Source organism: Crotalus tigris, unplaced genomic scaffold, assembly GCF_016545835.1.
Source record: "Crotalus tigris isolate CLP2741 ecotype Arizona unplaced genomic scaffold, ASM1654583v1 scf7180000018330.590113, whole genome shotgun sequence".
Classification (NCBI taxonomy): Eukaryota; Metazoa; Chordata; class Lepidosauria; order Squamata; family Viperidae; genus Crotalus; species Crotalus tigris.
In genome coordinates this window covers 360,257-384,616 of record NW_024096945.1, presented here as the reverse complement: position 1 = coordinate 384,616, position 24,360 = coordinate 360,257, and the positions used below count along the sequence as shown (strand labels likewise).

Below are 24,360 nucleotides of genomic sequence, written 5' to 3'. Positions count from 1 at the left end.
CTTACCAAGGCATTGTAAAGTGGTATAAATTTTAGGTTCAGTTGTGGTCGTAAGTCAAGGACTACCTTTACTGGATTTTGCATTGGGGTTTTATCTTTTGTTAGGTCACCCAGAGTCACCAAGAGTGAGTTGGGCATCCCTATAAATTTTTTGAATAAATAAATAAAATCCTCTGTATAGACATTTTTGCAGTCTAATTTTTGTGCTTTCTATCCTCTCCTGCTTAGATATCGCATCACCATTGGCAATAAGACCTGTGTATTTGAAAAGGAAAATGACCCATCAATTCTACGATCGCCGTCTGCAGGGAAACTCATCCAGTATGTGGTGGAGGATGGTGGACATGTCTTTGCTGGACAATGTTTTGGTGAAATTGAGGTAAAAAAGCTTGTAGACTTGTTAGACTGGCCTTCTTGTGAATACTTTGTGTAAAGGAGAGCTAACAAACACATCCACACAAGTAACAAACACATCCATACTCACCGATTCACAAACAGAAAGAGTTTCCATCCAGGTTCAATCTCTCTCTTAATCAGAGTGAGATTGATTTTGGTTTGGATCAATTTTAATTAATCAAAAAACTGACCAAGGAGAGAAGCAACCTAGAACCAAGGAGAAACTTCCTGACAGTGAGAACAATTAACCAGTGGAACAACCTGCCTCCAGAAGTGATGAATGCTCCAACAAAGAAAGTTTTTAAGAAGAGACTGGACAGCCGTTTGTCTGAAATGGTGTAGGGTTTCCTGCCTGAGCAGTGGGTTGGACTAGATGACCTCCAAGGTCCCTTCCAACTTTATTATTATTATTATTATATAGCAATTGCAAAATAAAACTGAGTAACTGTCTTAATGCAAACACTTATTTATACAACATAACGTGTTCTTTTTCTCCTGCAGAACCCTTCTACTTTAATCCATTTAAATCAATTTAATCAATTAAGGAGATCCTCAGATTTCCTTGTTTCCCCCATTGAGCATTAAAGGGTTTTGTAAATGCACAGATATAGTCTAAAGACCCCAAATAAGCAAAATATATGCACTGAAATTTATACCGTATTTTTCCGTTTATAAGACACACCCTTGTGTATAAGACGCCCTGGCAGGCGAGTTTCTCCGTGCCAAACAGCTGAGGCAGCAAATCCAGAAGTTTGGCCAGCTGACGATCTTGCCCCCTCCCCCCTCCTGTTAGTGACAAGCCCACAGGGGCTTGACCCCTGCACCAGGCGGCATGGCAATCCACACAGGCATGCCCTGGGCTGCAGAGTTTACCATTATTTTTCCGTGTATAAGACGCACCCGATTTTTGAACAAAGTGTTTGCAGGAAAAAATAGCATACACGGAAAAATACGGTAATTTATTTTATTCACAATGTGTTATCACAGACACCTCAACTTAAAAGATTAAAAGTATCAGTGAAAAATTTCAAAGAGAGATGTTCATCATCACATTGCAAACTAATAAATTTCTGATCAGAGATAAGATAACCTTTATTGTCATTTTTTTACTGTGGGCACAACGGCACACATCAAAAATGAAATTTAGTCGCCCGCTCCCAAAGTGAAACACATACATGACACACACCTAACCATACTGTATACAACATATGTATAGACCCCCCAAAATATTAAACACTGTCCATCTTGAATATATAATGGAAGGAGGCAGCTTGAGAGTTCACAAGGTTAATGCTGTATGGAATGAAACTATGATGTATTCAGTTTCTGATACCAAAGTTTCCCTGGCTAGTATGAATATTTTAGTATATTTTTCAAGCTTTGTAATCTCAGATATTTTGCTTTCTGTGTGATGGAAAGTGTAGCTGAAGGAGGAGTTGGGCAGGGGGGGGGTCCAGAAGGGGTCCCAGAAGAAGAGAATATTCAATCCTGAACTGGATGGGGTAAGCAGGAGAAGTTTCAGGGTACAGATAGTCCTTAACGTTTGACCGCAATTAGGACTGGAAATTCCATTGCTAAGTGAGGTGGCCCCATTTTAATGACCTATTTTGCTACGGTCATTATTTGAATGACGCAGTTGTTAAGCAACTCCAGCTTCCACCATTGGTTGTGCTTGGTGGAAGCCAGCTTGGAAAGGTGACAAGTGGCAGTCGCATGTCCCTGGGATGCTACAACTATTGTGAATACATGCCAGTTGCCAAGCGCCTGAATGTTGATTACATAGCCCTGGGGACGCTGCGATGGCTGTAGGTGCGAGGATTGGTCATAAATCACTTTTTCAGCACTATTGTAACTTTGAACAGTGGTTAAATAAATAGTTGTAAGTCATGGACTAGCCCAGGGGTAGGCAACCTTGGCTCTTTTATGACTCGTGGACTTCAACTCCCAGAATTCCTGAGCCGGCATGCTGAGGAGAAAGGGAGAGGTTTCCATGCTGAGCCACGCTGGCTCAGGAATTCTGGGAGTTGAAGTTCACAAGTCATAAAAGAGCCAAGGTTGCCTACCTCTGTCACTAGCCTAAAATCTCCCAGGGTATATCTATTCGGTTGGAAGATTGCAGCTCTGGTTTGGCAAGATTTTGTCTATTACAAGTAACCATGTTGTCTTTGCGCTTAAGCCTGATGTTATGTGAGTGTATCGGATATACTGTGCCATAAACTAGCAAGCATAACCTTTGGATGTGATAGTTACAGGTAAAGTAAGCCTGTTTCAATGACTCTCGCAATCATTGCAGTGCCAAGTCCAGTTTGAACAGAAAACTTTTAATGCAGATTTTCTTTGCTCTACCGGCGTTTCTGTTCCTGTAACAACCAGTTCCAAGCATTTTTGTTGTTAATTGCGAAATTGTGTCTGACCCATCGCGATCCTATGGACAACGTTCCTCCAGGTCTTCCTGTCCTCCACCATCTTCTGGAGTCCATTTAAGCTCACGCCTACTGCTTCAGTGACTCCATTCAGTCACCTCATTCTCTGTCGTCCCCTTCTTCTGTTGCCCTCAATCTTTCCCAGCATTAGGCCCTTCTCCAGTGAGTCCTTCCTTCACTTCAGGATCTGGCCTTCTAAAGAGCAGTCGGGTTGATCTCTTCTAGGACTGATTGGTTTGAACGCCTTGCAGTCCAGGGGACTCGCAGGAGTCTTCTCCAGCACCAGAGTTCAAAGGCCTCAATTCTTTGTCGCTCAGCCTTTCGTATGGTCTAACTTTCACCTCCATACATTGCAACTGGGAAAACCATGGCCTTGACCAGGGGTAGGCAACCCAAAACACTCAAAGAGCCACTTGGACCCGTTTCCCAGCAAAAACAAAACACCGGGAGCCGCAAAACCCTTTTGATATCTAAAATGAAGCTAACACTGCATATATCCTTTTTTACCTTTATTATCAGTGTGTGTGTGTGTGTGTGTGTGTGTGTGTGTGTGTGTGTGTGTGTATAATAAAGGTAAAAATGATATATGCAGTATTATCTTCATTTTAGATGTCAGAAGGGTCTCTGTCTCTCTCTGTGTGTCTCTCTCTTTCTCTCCCTCTCTCTCTCTTTTTCTCTCCCTCTCTCCCCCCCTCCCTCTCTCCCATCTGCTGCTCACCTGGCAAGCTGGCTTCAAGCTGTTCTCCAACAAACTCAGGGGTAGGCAACCTCGGCTCTTTTATGACTCATGGACTTCAACTGCCAGAATTCCTGAGCCAGCCGTGCTGAGGAGAAAGGGAGAGGTTTCCATGCTGAGCCATGCTCAGAGAGAGAGAGAGAGAGGGAGGGAGGGAGGGAGGGAGAGAGAGAGAGAGAGAGAAGCAGGGAAGCGCAATTGCCTCTCTCTGTCTCTCTCTCTCTCTGCAAAGGCAGAGGACGCTGGGAGCCGCAGGGGAAGGCTCAAAGAGCCACATGCGGCTCCGGAGCCGCAGGTTGCCGACCTGTGGCCTTGACTATACGGTTCCTACGGTTCCAAGCATGGCTGTGCCCTTAAGGAGCTTTCTATATTTATCCCCTACTCTTGTGGCTTAAATGAAGCATAATACTTATTCTGTGCAGTTTGTTAATAGGAAATACGACTTACAAAAGGAGCTGGACCTCAACAGGGCAGGGAAAGCAAGGGAAGGTAAGCTTCCTCTGAGAAGTCATTTGCTTAACTTGGTCTTCTCCTATTTTTTCAGGTGATGAAGATGGTGATGACCCTCACAGCGGTGGAATCGGGCTGCATCCATTATGTGAAACGTTCCGGAGCAGCGCTTGAACCAGGGTGTATAATTGCTAAGATGCAGCTGGATGACCCGAGCCGAGTTCAGCAGGTAAATTTGGAAGCTTTAGCGGTAAAAGCCATCCTTTCACAAACTTTTAAACTAAAAATGTATCTTGACTTCTGGGGACATCTGTCATTTTCTTTAGTCTTCTGCTGGCTTGGGGGGGGGAGGAGGGAGGGGGTGTTTTTCTGAACTAGAGCTTTGTGATTTACTGGTGGTCTCCCATCCAAGCAACCAAACAGCTCTAAACCTGGTGAGCTTTTAGAGATTGGGGAAGGTCAGGTAGGTGCTGGTGCTGTTTGTTTGTGATGAAGAAGATGAAAGAAATGAATCCAAGGTCTGTAGGAGCCGCCTAGAGTGGCCCCTTGGCGAGACAGCTGGAAAATAAATTTAATAATAATAATTACGAATTAATTATGAATTAAGTACCAGCATACTTCTGGGAATTCCTAGTTTTTCCTCATAATTGACAAGAGCCTTTTTGTACTTTTCTTGGATTGGGCTACAGGTAGTCCTTGACTTGCAACCATAACTGAGCCCACAATTGCAGTACAGAAAGTCCTTGACTTACAACCATTTGTTTAGTGTCCATTCAAAGTTACAACGGCACTGATTTTGACTGTTTTTCACACATTGCGGCATCCCCGGGTTCATCTAATCAAAATTCAGACGCTTGGCAACTGGCATGTACTTACGACGGTTGCAATGTCTGGGTCATGTGATCCCCTTTTGCCACCTTCTGACAATCAACGTGAATGGGGAAGCCAGATTCGCTTGACAGCTGTGTTACCAGCTTAACAACTGAAGCGATTCACATAACAACTGTGACAAGAAAGGTTGTAAAAGGGCAAAATTCACTTAGCAACCGTCTTGTTCACCAGCGGAAATTTTGAGCTCGGTTGTGATTGTAAGTCAAGGACTACCTGTAGTAAGTCAAGGTGGTCGCTAAATGGCTCATCCTGTGACTGCGGTTGATTTTACAAATATATTGGTGGCGGCCATTAAGCGAGCAGTGTGCTCGTTCAGTGAACACGGTGGTTGTTCAATGAAACCAATGTTCACAGTGAGGTGATTTTGGCTGAAATCTGGAAGGCAGTTTCCGGCAAAAACATCATAGTTCAGTTGTGTGACTGCAGGATTCCACAAAAAGCTTTAAATGTGGACTGGTTGTCGAACGATCAAAATGCGGTCATGTGACTGCCGGGGTGGGGAGGGCAGCCATTGGAACTTCAAATCCAGATCCTAAGTAGCTTTTTTTGAGGTCCACGAAACGGAGGATTAACCTTTGGTGGAATCGGTTGAGTCTGGGAAAGAAGCTTCAGGCCCAAAGAATTCAGAAAGTGATCTCTTTTGAGGTAAAGCAGATGATTGGATGGGTACAACTCTCACAGCGCTGGCTGACTTTGGTTTTTCTTGTCCTCTCAAGGCTGAGCTCCATACGGGAACCTTGCCTCAGATCCAGAGCACAGCCCTGCGGGGTGAGAAGCTTCACCGGATCTTCCATTATGTCTTCGACAACCTGCTCAACGTGATGAATGGATACTGCCTTCCAGAACCCTTTTTCACCAGCAAGGTAGTGTCCACTTCTTACTCCCCCCCCTTCTGTTGCCATAAGCCAGGGGTCTTCAAACTTGGCCCTTTTATGACTTGTGGACTTCAACTCCCAGAATTCCTCAGCCAGGCACGCGTGCCTGGCTGAGGAATTCTGGGAGTTGAAGTCCACAAGTCATAAAAGGGCCAAGTTTGAAGACCCCTGGCATAAGCGATAGTCTATCTTAATGCCTTATGGCAGTCTTTCCACCCTGCTGGCTTTTAGATGTGTTAGAACTCCAGAGAACTCCCAGCCAATTAACCTTGCAAGTTCAGTTCTAGCACATCTGGAAAGCATTACCCTCAAGGTCAGGGTTTCTCAATCTTAGCAGCTTTCAAATGTGTGGACTCCAACTCCCAGAATACAGCATGCTGGCTGAGGTATTCTGGGAGTTGAAATCCATACATCTGAAAGCAATCAAGGTTGAGAAACTTCCTTCCTTCCTTCCTTCCTTCCTTCCTTCCTTCCTTCCTTCCTTCCTTCCTTCCTTCCTTCCTTCCTTCCTCCCTCCCTCCCTCCCTCCCTCCCTCCCTCCCTCATGACGGGCCATAAGACAAGAACTACCTGCAGTGTTAGATGCCTATAGAAAACAAACTCATTTGCCTGCTATCTTGATTTACTTTCAACTCCACGTCTAACTCAGGTGAAGAACTGGGTCGAACGGTTAATGAAGACTCTCCGGGATCCATCCTTGCCTCTACTGGAGCTCCAGGATATCATGACCAGCGTCTCTGGGCGGATCCCCCCCAACGTGGAAAAATCCATCAAAAAAGAAATGGCACAGTACGCAAGCAACATCACATCTGTCCTCTGCCAGTTTCCCAGCCAGCAGGTAAGGAATGTTGTGATCTGGGTTGAAACTGAGATGAAACTGGCTAGACAGAGGTTAGATGGAAGATTAATATGCTTGATGGTGAGAGAGGGTGAGGAGGGTGGGGAAGGAGGGTGTCAACATCCAGCTCGAGAATTCAAATAAAACTCCAGCAATAATTCCACTTCCGAAAATCTTACATTTTATTGAATACACTGCATGGTTATGTCAAAAGAAAACTAATTCTGAGGGTCCCATATCAATTCATAGAGTTAAACAATAATTTTCCCATCCAAACCCCCAAAATCTTATGTAATCCATATCAACAAGTCCATTTTGTAATGGGAACCGTCTGCTTCAAATCTACACCTGTACTGGGGTCCTTGACAAGGCTTCAAGCTCTCACGGTCTGCAGCTGAATCGACGAAGTTTTGTTTCTCCATCCACCCACTTGAGAGTAACACCTCCCCCCTCCTTTATCTAAAGGCAAGTTGAAATGCAGAGGCACGTAGCTGCCAAAGTTTCCTTCTTGACAGAGGGTCTAGGACAGTGGTGGCGAACCTATGGCACACATGCCAGAGGGGGCACTCAGAGCCCTGTCTGTGGGCACATGTGCCGTTGCCCCAGCTCTATCTCCCCCTGTGCCCCCCCCTCACCAGCAGCCCCCTGGAGGAGAGTCACCCCTGGGCGTGGCTCGCATGGAGCAGCGCAGCCAAGGAAATGGCAGCCAGGCAGCGGGGACAAGATTCCGCCCTTGTGCCCCATCATGTGCAGATGATGCTGCGGGGCGTTGACGCCGTGGTCGCCACGGTGCTGCAGGGCCGCCTGGGTGATCTGTAGCGGCAGGCCGTGGAAGTGGTGGCTGGCCCTGCGGGCAGGCGGGGCAGAGCAGGGATGGACTGGGGGGCAGGTGGGGTGGTGGCGGTTTTTGGGCACTCGGTCTTTAAAACAGTGGTTCTCAACCTTTTTAATGCCGCGACCCCCCAACCAGTCGTAAGTCGAGGACTACTCAACTGGTGCAGCACCGTTTGCAGAATGGGACTTTTGGCGGGCTCAGCAGGGCAGAGACAGCCTGGACCATTCCTATTGGCTTTTGAAAGCCAATAGAATTAGACTCTATTCAAGAGCCGAGGTGGCGCAGCAGTTAGAGTGCAGTACTGCAGGCCACTTTAGCTGACTGTTCAGCAGGTCAGCGGTTCAAATCTCACCGGCTCAAGGTTGACTCAGCCTTCCATCCTTCCGGGGTAGGTAAAATGAGGACCCAGATTGTTGGGGGCAATGTAAATATATATATACATTGCTTACTGCAGTGTTTCACAAACTTGACAATTTTAAGGCATGTGGACTTCAACTCCCAGCAACGCTGGCTGTGGAATTCTGGGAGTTGAAGTCCACATGCCTTAAAATTGTCAAGTTTGGGAAACACTGGCTTACTGGTGTACACTGCTTAGAGAGTGCTTGCACTTAAAGTGGTATATAAGTCTCATAAATAAATAAAGAGAGTCTATTCTATTGGCTTTCAAAAGATAGACTGCATTGTTTGGCGACCCCCGTGAAATGGTCGTTCCACCCCAAATGGGGTCCCGACCCACAGGTTGAGAACCACTGCTCTAAAAGGTTCGCCATCACTGGTCTAAGACAACTTGCTGAAGCCAACTTACCCCAGCCAACTCGCCATAGGACGACTCGCCACAGCGGGACAAGAGTTAACACTAATATCGAAGAAATGGTGGAACAGAATCATTTTAAAAAAGGATGCCAAAGGGGGGACAAAATGAAATCTGAATGGCAAAAATTACAAAAAAAAAACATTTTTAATTGTTTTAAATAATTAAACTGAATTGTTGAATTGTCCCACGGCAAGTTGCCTGTGGTGAGTTGGCCACGGCGAGTTGTCCCATTCCGGGGGAAGGAAGGGAAGGAAGAGCAGACCTGAATAAGGAAGGCTCAGAAGGCCAGGCTGATGGCTGCTTATCTCAAAGATAGCAGCTCAGTCCGGGTTGCAAGAAATTGGGGAAGAAACATTTCAGATTGTTCAGACCCGGGCAGTGTTTCTCAACCCTGACCATTTTAAGGCATGTGGACTTCAATTCCCAGAATTCCACAGCCAGCAATGCTGGCTGTGGAATTCTGGGAGTTGAAGTTCACATGCCTTAAAATGGTCAAGGTTGAGAAACACTGGTTCAGAGACTCCATTTGAGCAGACTCACCATGAAAGAAACTGAGAGATTTCTAGGTGGTCCTAGAAAACCAGTCCTCAACTTACGACCGTCATTGTGCCCCCAACTTCAATTATAAATTGTGATAGTCACAGAGGGGCTCTCTAGGTGACTGCCCGGTTTTGCGATCTTTTTTGTGGCCATTGTTAAAAAAATGTGGTGGTCGTTAAGTCAATCCATGGTGGTTGTGGAGGGGCTTTTGCTGGAAAATGGAAGTAAACTCCCGTGCTGCTTAGTGATAAGAGTTTCCACTCTCAATTACCGTCAGTAAACGAGGACTACCCAAATAGACAGTTCTTGTTTAGTGACTGCTTCGCTTAGCAGACTTGAGGTTTGCAATGCCAAGGAAATCTGAAGTCAGATTATAAGCATAAATGCAGTATGACTTAGGAATCGCTTTACATAACAATAGAGCTGCTGGTCCCAATTGTGTCACTAAACGAGGACTACAGGTAGTCCTCAATGTATGACCACAATTGAGCCCAACATTTCTGGGGCAAAGCGAGACATTTGTTAAGCGAGTTTTGGCCCATTTCCCGACTTTTTTTGCCACCGTTGTTAAGTGAATCGCTGCAGTTATTCAGTTAGTAACACGGTTGTTAAGTGAATCTGGCCTCCCCCATTGACTTCGCTTGTCGGAAGGTCGCAAAAGGGGATCACGTGACCTGGAGACCCCACAACCGTCATAAATATGAGTCAATTTCCAAGCATCTGAATTTTGATTAGGTGACCCTGGGGATGCAATGTTCATAAACGTGAAAAATAGTTTTGTCCCTTTTTTCTGTGCCTTTGTAACTTTGAATGGTCACTAAACAAGCTGTCGTAAGTCGAGGACTAGCTGTACCTGTAAGCAGCTCCTAAGCAAACAGGCAAAACTCACCCTCCCCCCCTCAATATCTTCTCTATCCTTGACTTTAATTTTGGAAATTAGGCCAGCCTTGTTTTGTAGCCTTGCAGGGCTAGAAATTTGCTCTTTCACAAAAGAAAGTAGCATGTGCTAAATCAGGGATCTTCAAACTTGGCCCTTTTATGACTTGTGGACTTCAACTCCCAGAATTCCTAAGCCAGGCACGAGTGCCTGGCTGAGGAATTCTGGGAGTTGAAGTCCACAAGTCATAAAAGGGCCAAGTTTGAAGACCCCTGTGCTAAATTTTGATATGAGTTGTCAGATTCTGTCAGTATCTTGTGGCCGCTCCACCCTTTTCAATCAAGCCCAAAACCTTGATGCTGTCAGTCAAAGTTTGCTTCTTTTCTGCCTGTAGATTGCCAACATCCTGGACAGTCACGCAGCCACCTTAAACCGCAAATCGGAGCGCGAGGTTTTCTTCATGAACACTCAGAGTATTGTGCAGCTGGTTCAAAGGTGAGTGTCAGGATCACTGAAGTGGTCCCTGGCAAAATCTGAACGGGAAAGCCGAATGACAGGCTTCTTTGTGGGAGGGTCTAGCCTCCACCCCCTTAATAAATACAATTAAGGCCCTACAGATGGGCCTACAACAATTCCTCTTGGCCAACTCGCCACGAGACAAGAGTTACACCAGAAGTCTCCAACCTTTCTTGATTGGCGGACTGGAGGAAAGGAAGGGGGAAGCATTTTACGCACGCGCGCGCACGCATAAAGTATAAACTTGTATAAACTTATTGTCTCCTGATGATAGTCCAAGGTCACCCAACTGCCTTTCATGCTTAAGGTGGGACTAGAAGTCACCATCTCCTGGTGATTGGCCCAAAGTCACCCAGCTAGCTTTCATGCCTAAGGCAGGACTAGAACTCACCATCTCCTGGTGATTGGCCCTAAGTCAGTTAGCCAGCTTTCATGGCTAAGACGGAACTAGAACTCATCGTCTCCTAGTGATTAGTCCAAGGTCACCCAACTGTCTTTCATGCTTAAGATGGGACTAGAACTCACCATCTCCTGATGATTGGTCCAAAGTCACCCAGCTAGCTTTCATGCCTAAGGCAGAACTATAACTCACCATCTCCTGGCTTCTAGCCTGGAACCTTAACCTCTAGTCTAGACCAATCCTGGAAGCGTGTTTACAATGCAACCATGGTTTCAAAGATTATCCGCTTCAGCGTTTTCATTGTGGAGAGGTCTGTTGCAGATACCGAAGTGGCATCCGAGGTCACATGAAGGCGGTGGTGATGGATTTGCTTCGGCAGTACCTAAAGGTGGAAACTCAGTTCCAACACGGTGGGTCATCTTAGTTCAGGATTTGACTTTTTCAAACGAGGGTGGTGGGAATGAGAGCTGTATCACAGCAGGGAAGAAGAAGCTGTAATAATTCAGGCCACCAGATGGCAGCATTGTACTGGGATGTCAACCTCCAAAAGGCTTTGTCAACCAAAATTGTTTTTTTCTAAATGATGATTAACTTTTGCAAGAAGCACCAGGCAGGCTGGTTAACCATAGTCTAGTGGGACAGCTTTCAGAGCTGATTTCCCATTACCCTTGACCCAGTCAGATGAACAGCGGTTACAATGGGCAGTCCTTCCTCTCTATATTAACACATAGCATTGTAAGCTGCTTTGCTTCAATAGAAGTATTCATCTTGCCCTCCCCATCCACCCTATTTCAGTTAGTCCAGGGGTCTTCAAACTTGGCCCTTTTATCACTTGTGGACTTCAACTCCCAGAATTCCTCAGCCAGACACGCTGGCTGAGGAATTCTGGGAGTTGAAGTCCACAAATCATAAAAGGGCAAGTTTGAAGACCCCTGAGTCAGTCCTTCAATATTGTCCAGGTAAGAAATGTGAGCCATGAATACTAACACTGTCTATTTATTTATTTAGTTAGTTAGTTCGTTAGTTAATTATAGAATTTATATGGCTGCCCACTCACTTTCAGTGACTCTAGATGGCTTACAAAAACTAAAAAACCCAATATACAAAGAGTAAAAACAACATACACACACACAGACACACCCACACCCCGCATCCCAAACGAAGTCTAGATAGATTTCGCATTTACGACGGGGATGAAAAATTAACTTTGCAACCAGTCCTCGCATTGATGGCCTTCTCAAGTTTGTGAAACCAAGGAAAGCTGATTATATATAGCCCTTGAGTTATTACCATAATGGAGCCTGCCCATGATGATCATAAGTCCTAACGGTCATGAAACGAGTTGCTGATGCGACTGATTCAATTTCATGACTTTTTTGCAGTGATCGTTAAGCGAATGGGGAGGTTGTAACTATGGGTGCCATGGTTAAGTGAGCGCCATAGTTGTTAAACGAAGCCATTGTTCACTATGGCTCAGATTTGCTGATAATCAGAAGTAAATGTTGGTTTTCAGCGAAACAACGCCAAAGTATTTTGATTAGTACTAGATTAGCCTTTCCCTGTCTAGAAGTCCTTTAGGCAGGGGTCTCCAACCTTGGCAACTTTAAGACTTGCTGGCTGAGGAATTCTGGGAGTTGAAGTCCACAAGTCTTAAAGTTGCCAAGGTTGAGGACTCCTGCTTTAAGTGTACAGTCCTCAACTCCCAGAAAGCCCCATCCATAATGGGCATTGCTGAGAATTCTCGGGGCTGAAGGTCCTAAATCAGGAATGCCCCCAATTAGAAGACATTTGAAGTAGCAATAGTAATAGCACCTAGACTTATATACTGCTTCACAGTGCTTTACAGCCCTCTTTAAGCAGTTTACAGAGTCAGCATATTGCTCCCAATAATCTGGGTCCTCATTCTACCGATCTCGGAAGGATGGAAGGCTGAATCAACCCTGAGCCGGTGAGGATCGAACTGCTGGCAGCCGGCAGTCAGCAGAAGTAGCCTGCAAGTACCGTGTTTCCCTGAAAATAAGACCCAACCAGAAAATAAGCCCTAGCATGATTTTTCAGGACACTCATAATATAAGGCCCACCCCCCAAATAAGCCCCAGTTAAGATCATCAGCCAGACGGACGCATTTAGTACTGTATTTCCCAGAATATAAGCCCTAACCGGAAAATAAGCCCTAAGGCGTCTTTTGGAGCAAAAATTAATACAAGGCCCGGTCTTATTTTCAGGGGAAACACGGTAAGTTGCAGCTTCTTCTAATCAAGGGAAGGAAAGAAGTCCCTGCAGATTTTGCTCCGCTAATCGTTGCCAATTCTAGGGGGCAGTGCTGATCTCTGTTTTGAGGTCATGAGCTAGTCCAATCAGAAGACATTTCAGTGGTCATGTGGCCAGCATGGTGTCACAGAACGCTGTTTCCTCCCCATCGAAGTGGTACCCATTTATCTACCGTATATGCCGGCGTATAAGATGACTTCCGGAAGCGCTAAACTCGGCGCCAAAGACGGGGGTCGTCTTATACGCCGAGTCGTCTTATATGCTGGAAATACTGGTAGTTTCCGGCGTATAAGACGACGTTCTAGGAAGGCGACTCGGCGATAAAGACGGGGGTTGTCTTATACACCGGGTCGCCTAATACGCCGGCATATACGGTACTCACATTTTGCATGCTTTGGAATTGCCAGGTAGGCAGGAGCTAGGGGTAGGCAGGTGCACACCTGCCGAGTGACGCTTGGGTCTCGAACCCAGGGCTGCTGGTTTTTCCAGCCGACAAGCCCAGCATCTTAACCATCATGCCATCCTTCTTGTCCTCAAGCATCTCTTATTTATCAATGTCACGTTTGGCTTCCTGGTTGCAGGTCACTATGATAAGTGTGTCTTTGCTCTTCGGGAGGAGAACAAAAGCGACATGAACACGGTCCTCAACTATATCTTTTCCCACGCCCAGGTGACGAAGAAAAACCTCCTTGTGACAATGCTCATTGTAAGTGAAGCTCTTGGGCGCAATTTCTTTAGCACTCTTTAGTAAACCATTTGAAATATAGCTGAGAGTTGTACCTAGGCGTTATAAAAAAAACGGTATGATTGATCGGTAGCAATGACTCATTTCAGATTTAAAGCGATGGGGTAGAACTGCTAGTACTAGAGCAGACCTATCATTTGGCATTCAGGCTCAACAGGTTTAATATGGGTGGACTTCAGCTCCCAAAATTCCTCAGCCAGAATTCTGGAAGTTGGAGTCTACATATATTTATTTAACAAAACAGCAGAATTATAGCGTTGGAAGATCTCAAGCAGAAGATCCTACATCGGTGTTTCTTAACCTTGACAATTTTAAGGCATGTGGACTTCAACTCCCAGAATTCCACAGCCAGCAATGCTGGCGGTGGAATTCTGGGAGTTGAAGTCCACATGCCTTAAAATTGTCAAGGTTGAGAAACACTGTCCTACATCATTTCAGACAAATGGCTGTCTAATCTCTTCTTAAAAAGCTCCAGTGACGGAGTGACATCAATTTATTTATCAAACTTGCATGCCATTAAACTCCCCTAAGACCACTCTTGTCACTATTATTGTTTTTAAGTGCCACCGTGAGGACCAAATGGATGGACGGTTGAAGTTGGTTGGTTGGTTGAAGTCCATCCAAGTGGTCACTGGAAAGGGGAGTGGAATGGATTTCTTTGAAGAATACTCTACGTATCGGCAATTTAGCATGGTTTCTACCTGTTGGAGCCCACAAGAATGTTTATACACATGATTATGCAGCTGCCAAATAACAAAGATGTAGAACGGTGTTTCTCAACGTCCGCCTCTTTCGGATGTGTGGACTTCAACTCCCAGAATTCCCCTGGCAAAATTCTGGGAGTTCAAGTCCACACACCTTAAAGCAAGGGTCTTCAAACTTGGCCCTTTTATGACTTGTGGACTTCAACTCCCAGAATTCCTCAGCCAGTTATGCTGGCTGAGGAATTCTGGGAGTTGAAGTCAACAAATCATAAAAGGGCCAAGTTTGAAGACCCCTGCCTTAAAGCATGCTGGCTGGGGAATTCTGGGAATTGAAGTCCACACAACCTGGAAGTTACTGACTAGGGAAATCTTGGTTGCTATCTGAGGAATTCTGGGAGTTGGAGTCCACCCATCTTAAAATTGCCAAGATTGAAAAAAAACATTATTGTGGGGCACATGGATCAGCATAATCTGCAAAGATGCGTCAAAGGGATTGTCTTTTAAGATGCGAAAGACAAAATCCTCCATTCTGAAAAGATGAAAAGGGAGAAATCTGGCTTCACCTGGAATTGGATTGGATTGTTTTCCCTATGGAATTATTTTCCTTATGGAGCAACAGTTGTTCAGAGAATCACCTGCATGTTTTAACTGCATGTTAAGCAGCTGTTTTGATGGCGTTAACCTTTTCAAACCAGCTAGCCAGATTTGGTCCTCGTTTTGCATTCTTATGCCTTCCTCCTAAAATTTACCAATCACAGCCATCCACCATTCTTGAGGTCTGATAATAATCTCTTATTTTGCCTCAAAATCTCTCATTTTAAAATTGGGCTGGAGGTGCTGGGACAATTCTTCTGGATTGAACACTGATGTCCCCCAAATCTTCAATCCCATCTTTTTCAACTAAAAAGACAAAAGCAGAGAAGATAAAGGCCTCTCCCTTTTCCCATGACCTGGAGGAGTAAAAATGTTTGACTCTGGGTATTTTAAAATATAGCTGAGCTGAAGAAAAATGCCTTTTTTAAATGTAGCCTGTGGGAGAGTTAACCCCAGGATTGATGGCATCCATCACATCACTGTTTGTGTCATGCTTTCAAAGACGCTAATTAATAGGGTTGAGCTTTCCAAGCCTGTTCTTGTGTTTCTGCATCTTTTTCTCTTTTTGCTAAAGATGTGGAAGGTTTCTGTCACTAGAAACTGATTTGCCCAGCTAAAAGTTTAAACAAGACACTGTTTTTCTTCTTGCAGGCAAGCACAGTCTTAGAACAGCTGAATCTGATGGCTATACATATCGCCATTGTCTTACTTAAATAATAATCTGTACACTATGAAGATCTCTCTCTCTCTCTCTCTCTCTCTCTCTCTCTCACACACACACACACACACACACACACTCCCTTCATCTTCTTTCCTTCTCTTCTTCTCCCTTTCTTTCTTCCATTCTTCCTCTCCTCTCTTCCCCTCCACTCTCATCTCATTTGCCCTTCCCTCATTCTCCTCTCCTCTCCTCCTTTTTTCTTTCCTTTCTTCTTATTCTTCTCTATTTACTTCCCATGCTTTCCCCTTTCCTTTCCTTTCCCTTCCCTTTTGCTGTGTGACTGTAAGTAACGCTTGCCTTAAGAATCTCATTATTTGAACACAGAGCCATATTTCCTCTGAGAATTCTGGAGTAGCTTTGAGCTGGGGCTGTTCATTTCTCAAGTAATCATGCCGGCATGATGGAGAGAAAAAATGGCAGCTGTTCGCAGCTCAGGCCTTCAATTTCCTTCAGAGTCCAGTCACTCAAGTGTGTAATTACATGGGGGTGCTGGAGAGGCGTTAGGCCTTGTCAAAGAAGACGTCAGAGGCCTTTGCCGATGGGGCAGGCTGAAAGCTGAGCACTGCTGCTGCATGCCTTGCGTTTTTGGGGGGAGTTGATGAATCCTTCTTTCCAAGATGGGGCTTTAAACTGCTTTTCCATTTTGGGGGGATCCACATCTATAGTCCTTCTGAGAGCTTTCGAGGAGGAACCGTTGTCATTTTCGGTAAGGCTGGTGCTTCAGGGCTAGTGGAAGAGCTGCCATGGATTGAATCAAGAGTCACTTCTATTGGTGTGACTTACAGGTAGTCCTCGACTTACGACCACAGTTGAGCCCAACATTTCTGTTGCTAAGCAAGGCATTAGTTTGCAGAGTTCAGTTTACTAGATAGCCAAAGCAATGAGCGTGTACTCACAAGAAGGAATATTAGGTTATTAGGAGTCTATGGGACTTCCAGCCTGTCTCCCCTGATTAGGGGGCTGGAGGCTAAAACATATGAAGGAAAGTTGCAGGAATTGGATATGTCTGGCCTAATGAAGAGAAGGATTCGGGGTGACATGATAGCTTCCAATATTTGAGGGGCTGTCTCAGAGAAGAGGGGGTCAGTTTATTTTCCAAAGCACCTGAAGGCTGGACAAGAAGTAACAGGAAAAAACCAACCTAGAACTAAGGGGAAATTTCCTGATAATTAGAACAATTAATCAGTGGAACGACTTGCCTCCAGAAGTTGTGGGTACTCCATCACTAGAGGTTTTAAGAAGAAACTGGACAGCCATTTGTCTGGATTGAAATAGGGTCTCGTGCTTGAGCAGGGGGTTGAAGTAGAAGTTCTCCAAGGTCCCTTCCAACTATGTTATTGTGTATTCTCTATTCTTTCTAGCTTGCCTTCTTTTTAGAACAGCGGTTCTCAAACTTGGCCACTTTAAGATGTTTGGACTTCAAATCCCATGGCTGGCTGGGGAATTATGGGAACGGAAGTCCCCATATCTTAAAGTGGCCAATGTTGAGAAACACTGTTTTAATATACGCTATGTCTCATTTTTATTAATATTCAGTGGTAAACCTCCAAGCCAATACTTGCTTGGGAGGAATACCTACCAGTATAAAAATAAAACTCATAGAATCGCACTTCAAAATATGAGCGAAATTTCTTTAGTGAAAATGCCTTTCCCCCTTAGGAGCAAATCAGAATCTCTCTTCTATAAAAGCCTGTATATTACTATATTATTCCACAAATTTGGCTTTTCTATGCTGGTTTTTGTATCAATAGGTTATTGATTATAATGTTTGATTTGGGGTAGAGGCTATATTTTGAGAAGTAGGTCTCCCTTGGATGCTGAGTCTGTAAATCAAGAAGTTCTTTGTTTTCTTGACAGGATCAGTTGTGTGGCCGAGATCCCACACTGACCGATGAGCTGATCAATATTCTGATGGAACTGACCCAGTTAAGTAAGACCACCAACGCCAGAGTTGCCTTACGAGCCCGCCAGGTAAAACATAGATAAGGGTAACCTCTAGCAATGTTAAGACAACACTAGGCCAACTTATCCTGCTTATTTATCTCATTGGTTGCTTATCTTATCTCAAGGTATGTCCTGATCATACCTTGGCCCATTGCTGCCTTCAGTCAAGGGTAGGCATTCTGCTACCTTTAAAGCAGTGGTTCTCAACCTGTGGGTCGGGACTCCATTTGGGGTCGAACGACCATTTCACGGGGGTCGCCAAATAACGCAGTCCGCCATTTTTTCCCCTTTTCCTTAGCTGTGCTACTCCCTTTTTTTCTATTGGCTTTTGAAAGCCAATAGAATAGACTCTCTTGAATAGAGTCTAATTCTATTGGCTTTCAAAAGCCAATAGGAATTGTCCAGGCTGTCTCTGCCCTGCTGAGCCCGCCAAAAGTCCCATTCTGCAAACGGTGCTGCACCAGTTGAGTAGTCCTCGACTTACGACCGGTTGAGTAGTCCTTGACTTACGACTGGTTGGGGGGTCACGGCATTAAAAAGGTTGAGAACCACTGCTTTAAAGTTTGATACTACAACTCCCATCAGCCATATCTCGGAATCAAAGAATTAACCAGGAGTCGCTGTGGAGAGTTAAGCCAGGAATCAGAGTCAAACAACTGTCTGACTCAGCAGTGCATAGAAGAGAATATTTGTAGCTCCAGATTGAACTGTGGGGTCCAATAAGATTCTACCATCAGCCGAAATACTAAAAATTAGAGCAGAATGTCTCTCCAGATTCAAAGACAAAAAAATATTCAAAAGTGGAGTCTTGGGTGCTCTCTGAGTTTGGTTATTTTCTTGCAGACGTTTCATTACCCAACTAGGTAACATTATCAGTGCAAGAAGGGAGTGGGGTTTGCTGTCAGCAGTATATCACAGATCTCCTTACAAACCTTCTTTAGGCTTGGCACAAATTCCCAGACGTGACTCTCACCTTCCAGATAAGAATACATGTAGTCCTCGGCTTACAGCCACAACTGAGCTCAAAATTTCTGTTGCTAAGCAAGTCAGCTGTTAAGTGAGGATTGGCCCATTTTACAATATTTCTTGCCACAGTTGTTCTGAACCTATGCAGCTGTTAAGTTAATAACATGGTTGTTCAGTGAATTTGGCCTCCCCATTGTCTTTACTTGTCAGAAGGTCGCAAAAGATAATCACATGATCCCGGGACAAGTAAGGTTCTACATTTAGGCAAGAAAAATCAAATGTACAGGTATAGTATAGGGGGTACTTTGCTCAATAGTAGTAACTGTGAGAGGGATCTCGGAGTCCTAGTGGACAATCACTTAAATATGAGCCAGCAGTGTGCTGCAGCTGCCAAAAAAGCCAATACAGTGCTGGGGTGCATTAACAGAGGGATAGAATCAAGATCACGTGAAGTATTAATACCACTTTACAATGCCTTGATAAGGCCACACTTGGAATACTGCATCCAGTTTTGGTCACCACGATGTAAAAAAAGATGCTGAGACTCTAGAAAGAGAACAGAGAAGAGCAACAAAGATGATTAGGGGACTGGAGGCTAAAGCATATAAGGAACGGTTGCTGGAATTGGGTATGTCTAGTCTAATGAAGAGAAGGATGAGGGGGGACATGATAGCAGTGTTCTAATATCTCAGGGGCTGCCATAAAGAAGAGGGAGTCAAGCTATTCTCCAAAGCGCCTGAAGGCAGGACGAGAAGCAACGGATGGAAACTGATCAAGGAGAGAAGCAACCTAGAACTAAGGAGAAACTTCCGGACAATTAGAACAATTAACCAGTGGAACAACCTACCTCCAGAAACAGTGAATGCTCCAACACTGGAAGTTTTCAAGAAGAGACTGGACAGCCATTTGTCTGAAATGGTATAGGGTTTCCTGCCTGAGCAGGGGGTTGGACTAGATGACCTCCAAGGTCCCTTCCAACTTTATTATTATTATTATTATTATTATTATTACTATTATTATTAGTTTTCATCGTGTAACCATGGGGATGCTGAGATGGTCATAAGTGTGAAAATAGTCATAAATCACTTTTTTCAGTGCCGTTTTAACTTCTAACTATCACTAAACAAGTGGTGGTAAGTCACCTCTGTCACACCCCTTCTCCTGATTTTCCCATAGGTTGCTTGTGGCTCCATTACCTGGTTGCCCGATGACCTTAAGCTAGGACAGTGTGAAACCAACCATCTCATGCTCAGGAACCTCCTCACGAAGAGAGTCAATTATTCAACTTCCCCTTTGTTTCTCTGTCCTATTTGCCCAGTGTCCTTTGCTGGCACCCAGCTGGCAACGTGGCCGCCTCGGGGTTGGACTGAAAGACATAGCACAAATCACAGGAGCAGAAAACAAAATATATTGCTTAGACTTTGGCAAGAGAACCCCAACACACGGTGTAAAAAGAAGCAGCGGTCTCTTCTTAATGACTCCCCCGGGGCCATCAAAGTTTTCCTTTCTCCCCCCCCCCAACTCAAATAAAACCTTGATTTTGCTGGGTGTTTTTCTGCCCTTTTCTTAAGTTCTCCATTTCGCATTCCAATTTAAATACCAGCTCTATACCTGGAGAGCTCTCTGCTGATAGGGACTTTTCTATATAATTAAAATAATGTGGAGGTGGGGAAAGAGATGAATCTAGTTGTCTCTCAATAATTCCAGGCTGGTAAAAGCTCCTTTTTTTAGAACTCCTCTGTCGTTCCCTTCATTTCCATTTTAGAAATCAGACAGCAGGGGAAGGAAAGAAAAAGAAAAGAGAAACATGCTTATTGGTGTGTGTGTTTTTTAAAATTTATTTTAAACTACATGGGGTACATGTAGTCCTCGACTTACAGCAGCTCACTGAGTTCAAAGTTACAACGGCACTGAAAAAAATGACTTACACTTACAACCATGGCAACCTCCCCATGGTCACATGATCAAAATTCAGATGCTTGGCAACTGACTCATATTTACGACGGTTTCAGTGTTCCAAGGTCATGTGATCCCCTTTTGCGACCTTCTGACATTCAAAGTCAGCGGGGAAGCCAGATTCACTTAACAACCATGTAATTAATTTAAGAACTGCAGTGATTCATGTAACCTCTATGACAAGAAAGGCCGTAAAATGGGGCAAAACAATTGTCTCACTCAGCAGCAGAAATCTTGGGCTCAATTGTGGTCGTAAGTCGAGGACTACCTGTATAAAATAATAAAAGGGTGTCTGAAGCTTCTTGGTGACTTTAGCTATCTTCTGCTGTGTTGCTATCTGTGCCCTTGAACCTCTCAGCAGCCATCATCATTACGTTGGCACTGTTGGCATCGGCCTCTTTCCTGGTTATTTTTGTGGCCTTTTGTGGCCTTTTCATGGTTGGTGCCCTCTGTCACAAAAAAATGAGATTGACGTCTGCTAAGTTAAAGCAGATCATCCCTCGAGAAAACACAGAAGTTAGAGCTTGTAAGCAGATGAATTTTATCTCAGATATTTGCTTCCTGAGGAAACTTCCCTATTGAAAAAAACTGGACCAAATCAAACATAGCAGTGCAGAATTGGCTCACTTAATAATTTTAATTTTTGTTTCCCAAAATTAACAGTTCAGTCCTAACAGATTAAGTAATATCTATTTCATTTAACACACAATCCTAACAGATTAAATGTGTCATCGACGCAATGAAAATGAATTTGAGCAAACTCCGGAAGACAGTGGTGGCCAGAGAGGGCCTGGCATGTTATGGTCCCTTGGAGTCCTGAATAGACGGACACAACTTAGCAATTGACAAGAACAAAAACGCATGAAATAGCGTATTATTTATTAAGAACAAAATTGTCCCACTGACTGTGTGGTTCAAAGAAACCGGCGGCTGCTAAAAGTGTTTAAAAATGAAACATCAGCTGCTTCATTGTTTTAATTTTAGAGCATTTTAAAAGCCTGGAAGCAACACAGAGATACAACTGTAGAGTTTGGCAACCCTAGACAATTCTTTGGTTTTTATTTGTTCCATTTCAACAAACAAGTTTCTAGTTCTCATCAGAGAGTTTAGGAAATGCAGTTTTACCTTTCCCCTGTCTCTGTGGTTCACATGACAAGATAGCCAGAGTTCCTTGCAAAATCTGAGTACAGGTAGTCCTCGATTTACAACAATTCATTTAGCGATCGTTCAAAGTTACAACAGCACTGAAAAATTACTTATGACCATTTTCCCCCCACATTTATGACCATGGCATCATTCAGATGCTTGGCAACTGGTTCATATTTATGATGGCTGCAATGTCCAAGGGTCATGTGATGACCTTTTGTGACCTTCTGACAAGCAAAGTCAGTGGGGAAGCCAGATTCACTTAATAACCGGGTTGCTAACTTAACAACTGCAATGATTCACTCACTTAGCGATAGAAATTTTGGGATCAGTTATAACCATAAGTCGAGGACTGCCTGTAATTAGAGGCTCATGAGGAAAACACCTGGACTTTTGTATAATATGTCCAAGGTAGGATAATCTGAGCCTGGCTATTAGCGTTTATGGCAGTGGTTCTCAACCTTTTTAATGCCGCGACTCACAACCGGTCATAAGTCGAGGACTAAACCGGTCGTAAGTCAAGGACTACCCAACCAGTCGTAAGTCAAGGACTTTCCCTGCCCGGGAGCGCCGCGCATGCGTGGTGCCGCCCCCTGCGCCGGCCAAGGCGTAGCTGGCAAGCGGCAGAGATGGAGCAGGCCGACCACCGGCTGGGCCACCAGCTGGCCCAGCCCAAGGGAGGTAAGGCACCCGCCGGAAAAGGAGAAAAAAATGGCGGACAGCCTTGCTTGGCGACCCCCGTGAAATGGTCGATCGACCCCAAATGGGGTCGCGACCCATAGGTTGAGAACCGCTGGTTTATGGGTTTATTTGTTTGAAAATCCATTTGTTTTCTTTCTTGGCTATCCAAGAATCTTCTCCAGTGCTAAAGTTCAAAAGCATCAATACTCTTTCCATGTTGCTTCTTCAAAAATCCAACTTTGGCTTGGAAAGTTGGACTGCCACCTGTACAATTCTAATCTTTGCAGGAATAAACACCTCATGGCATCTGAATATCTTCCCCAAGGCTTTCTGTGCCACCCATAGCTTTAGAACCAGGCCTGATCCTGAATCCCAGCTTTGAAATTCTACAATTTCACAATTTCCTCCATTCCCTGAGTAACATTCAAACAACCGGCGACTTTTTGTTTCCTACTTAGGTGCTCATCGCTTCCCACCTGCCTTCCTATGAACTCCGTCACAATCAGGTGGAATCCATCTTTCTCTCAGCTATTGACATGTACGGGCACCAGTTCTGCATTGAGAATCTGCAGGTATGATGATTATGGAGCCTAAGATCAAATTGTAATAACAGGCATTTTCATGATGATTTTTCAGAAATCCAACAGGTAAAAAAAGATTTGCTGTGTAGGATTAACTCTAATTTTAGTTACAATTTGCAATGTGCAGCCTCAATGGGTGTATCTTTCTTTCACTGATCCCCATTCTTATTTTTGTTTATTTATATTCCCTCAACAGTCATAAGTCTGTAAACAGGTTGTAAGTCATGTTTTTCAGTCCCGTTGTGACTTTGAATGTCACTCAATGAAACGTTGTAAGTCTGTACTTAAGAGTGATTGAGATGGGTGGTTTCTAAATTGGATACACAGATAATCCTTAACTTACAACCACAATCGAGCCCAAAATTTATATTGTTAAGTGAGACATCTGTTAAGCAAGTTTTGCCCCATTTTTCAACTTTTCCTGCCACAATTGTTAAGTGAATCATTGCAGCTGTTAAGTTGTAACCTGGTTGTTAAAAAAAATCTGGCTTCCCCCCATTGACTTTGCTTGTTGGAAGGTCGCAGAAGGGGATCATGTGACTCTGGGACACTACAACTGTCATAAATATGAGTCAGTTGCCAGGTCTCTGAATTTTGATCACATGACCATGGTGCAACGGTCGTAAGTGTGAAAAACAGTCATAAATCACTTTTTTCAGTGCCGTTGTAATTTTGAATGGTTGCTAAATGAATTGTGATAAGTGGAGGACGACCTGCATAAATAAATATAAAAAATATAAAGTCATTGTTAAATTGTTGAGGGTTAGAACGTTTGCTAATCAAAATCAAATCATTTAGACAGAATTACCAATAGTTCCTGATCTGCCTTGTAGCCTTCTGTGTGGGCATCATATATAAATCCAAATGGATCAGGTGCAGAAATAAGGTAGAATTATCCCCTCACAGTACAGGTCCCTCACAGTCTTACCACTGTTCGTTTAGTGACCATTCAAAGTTACAACAGCATGAAAAAAGTTAGCTAGGACCGTTTTTCACACTCATGACCATTGCCCATGGTCACATGATCAAAACTCAGACATTTGCCAACTGGCATGTATTAATGACGGTTGCAGTGTCCTGGGGTCATGTGATCCCTTTTGCGACCGTCTGACAATCAAAACCAATGGGGGAAGCTAGATTCACTTAACAACCATGTTCCTAACTTAACAACTGCAGGGATTCACTTAACAACTGTGGCAAGCAAGGTCATGAAATGGGGCAAAAGCTACTTAACAACTGTCTTGTTTGACAAAAGAAACGTAGGACTCAGTTGTGGTCATAAGTTGAGGACTACTGTAAAGAGGGTGATTGAGAAGAGGCACATCCAGTACAGTCACTCAGACAGAGAGGCAGTAGACATTGTCCTCTCTATGTAAGCGTAAGAAGGAAGAATAAATTATATAGTTGTGTTTTTTTTAAATAAACAAGCTTATGACCACAATGGGGACCAGCATTTTCATT

The 24,360-nt window shown here is 44.2% G+C and overlaps 1 protein-coding gene across 5 annotated transcripts in view; it reads left to right on the top strand.

Annotated features, from left to right (window-relative positions):
- Positions 1-24,360, top strand: part of ACACA (acetyl-CoA carboxylase alpha) — a 268,972-nt gene that overhangs the window by 81,559 nt on the left and 163,053 nt on the right. For all 5 annotated transcript variants that reach the window (XM_039350417.1, XM_039350415.1, XM_039350416.1 and 2 more), the window contains 9 exons: positions 228-378; positions 4,099-4,233; positions 5,612-5,758; positions 6,420-6,608; positions 10,069-10,169; positions 10,912-11,000; positions 13,443-13,567; positions 17,483-17,596; positions 22,777-22,890. In XM_039350417.1, coding sequence (XP_039206351.1) covers positions 228-378; positions 4,099-4,233; positions 5,612-5,758; positions 6,420-6,608; positions 10,069-10,169; positions 10,912-11,000; positions 13,443-13,567; positions 17,483-17,596; positions 22,777-22,890 — 1,165 coding nt within the window. The remainder of the gene's footprint in view (positions 1-227; positions 379-4,098; positions 4,234-5,611; positions 5,759-6,419; positions 6,609-10,068; positions 10,170-10,911; positions 11,001-13,442; positions 13,568-17,482; positions 17,597-22,776; positions 22,891-24,360) is intronic.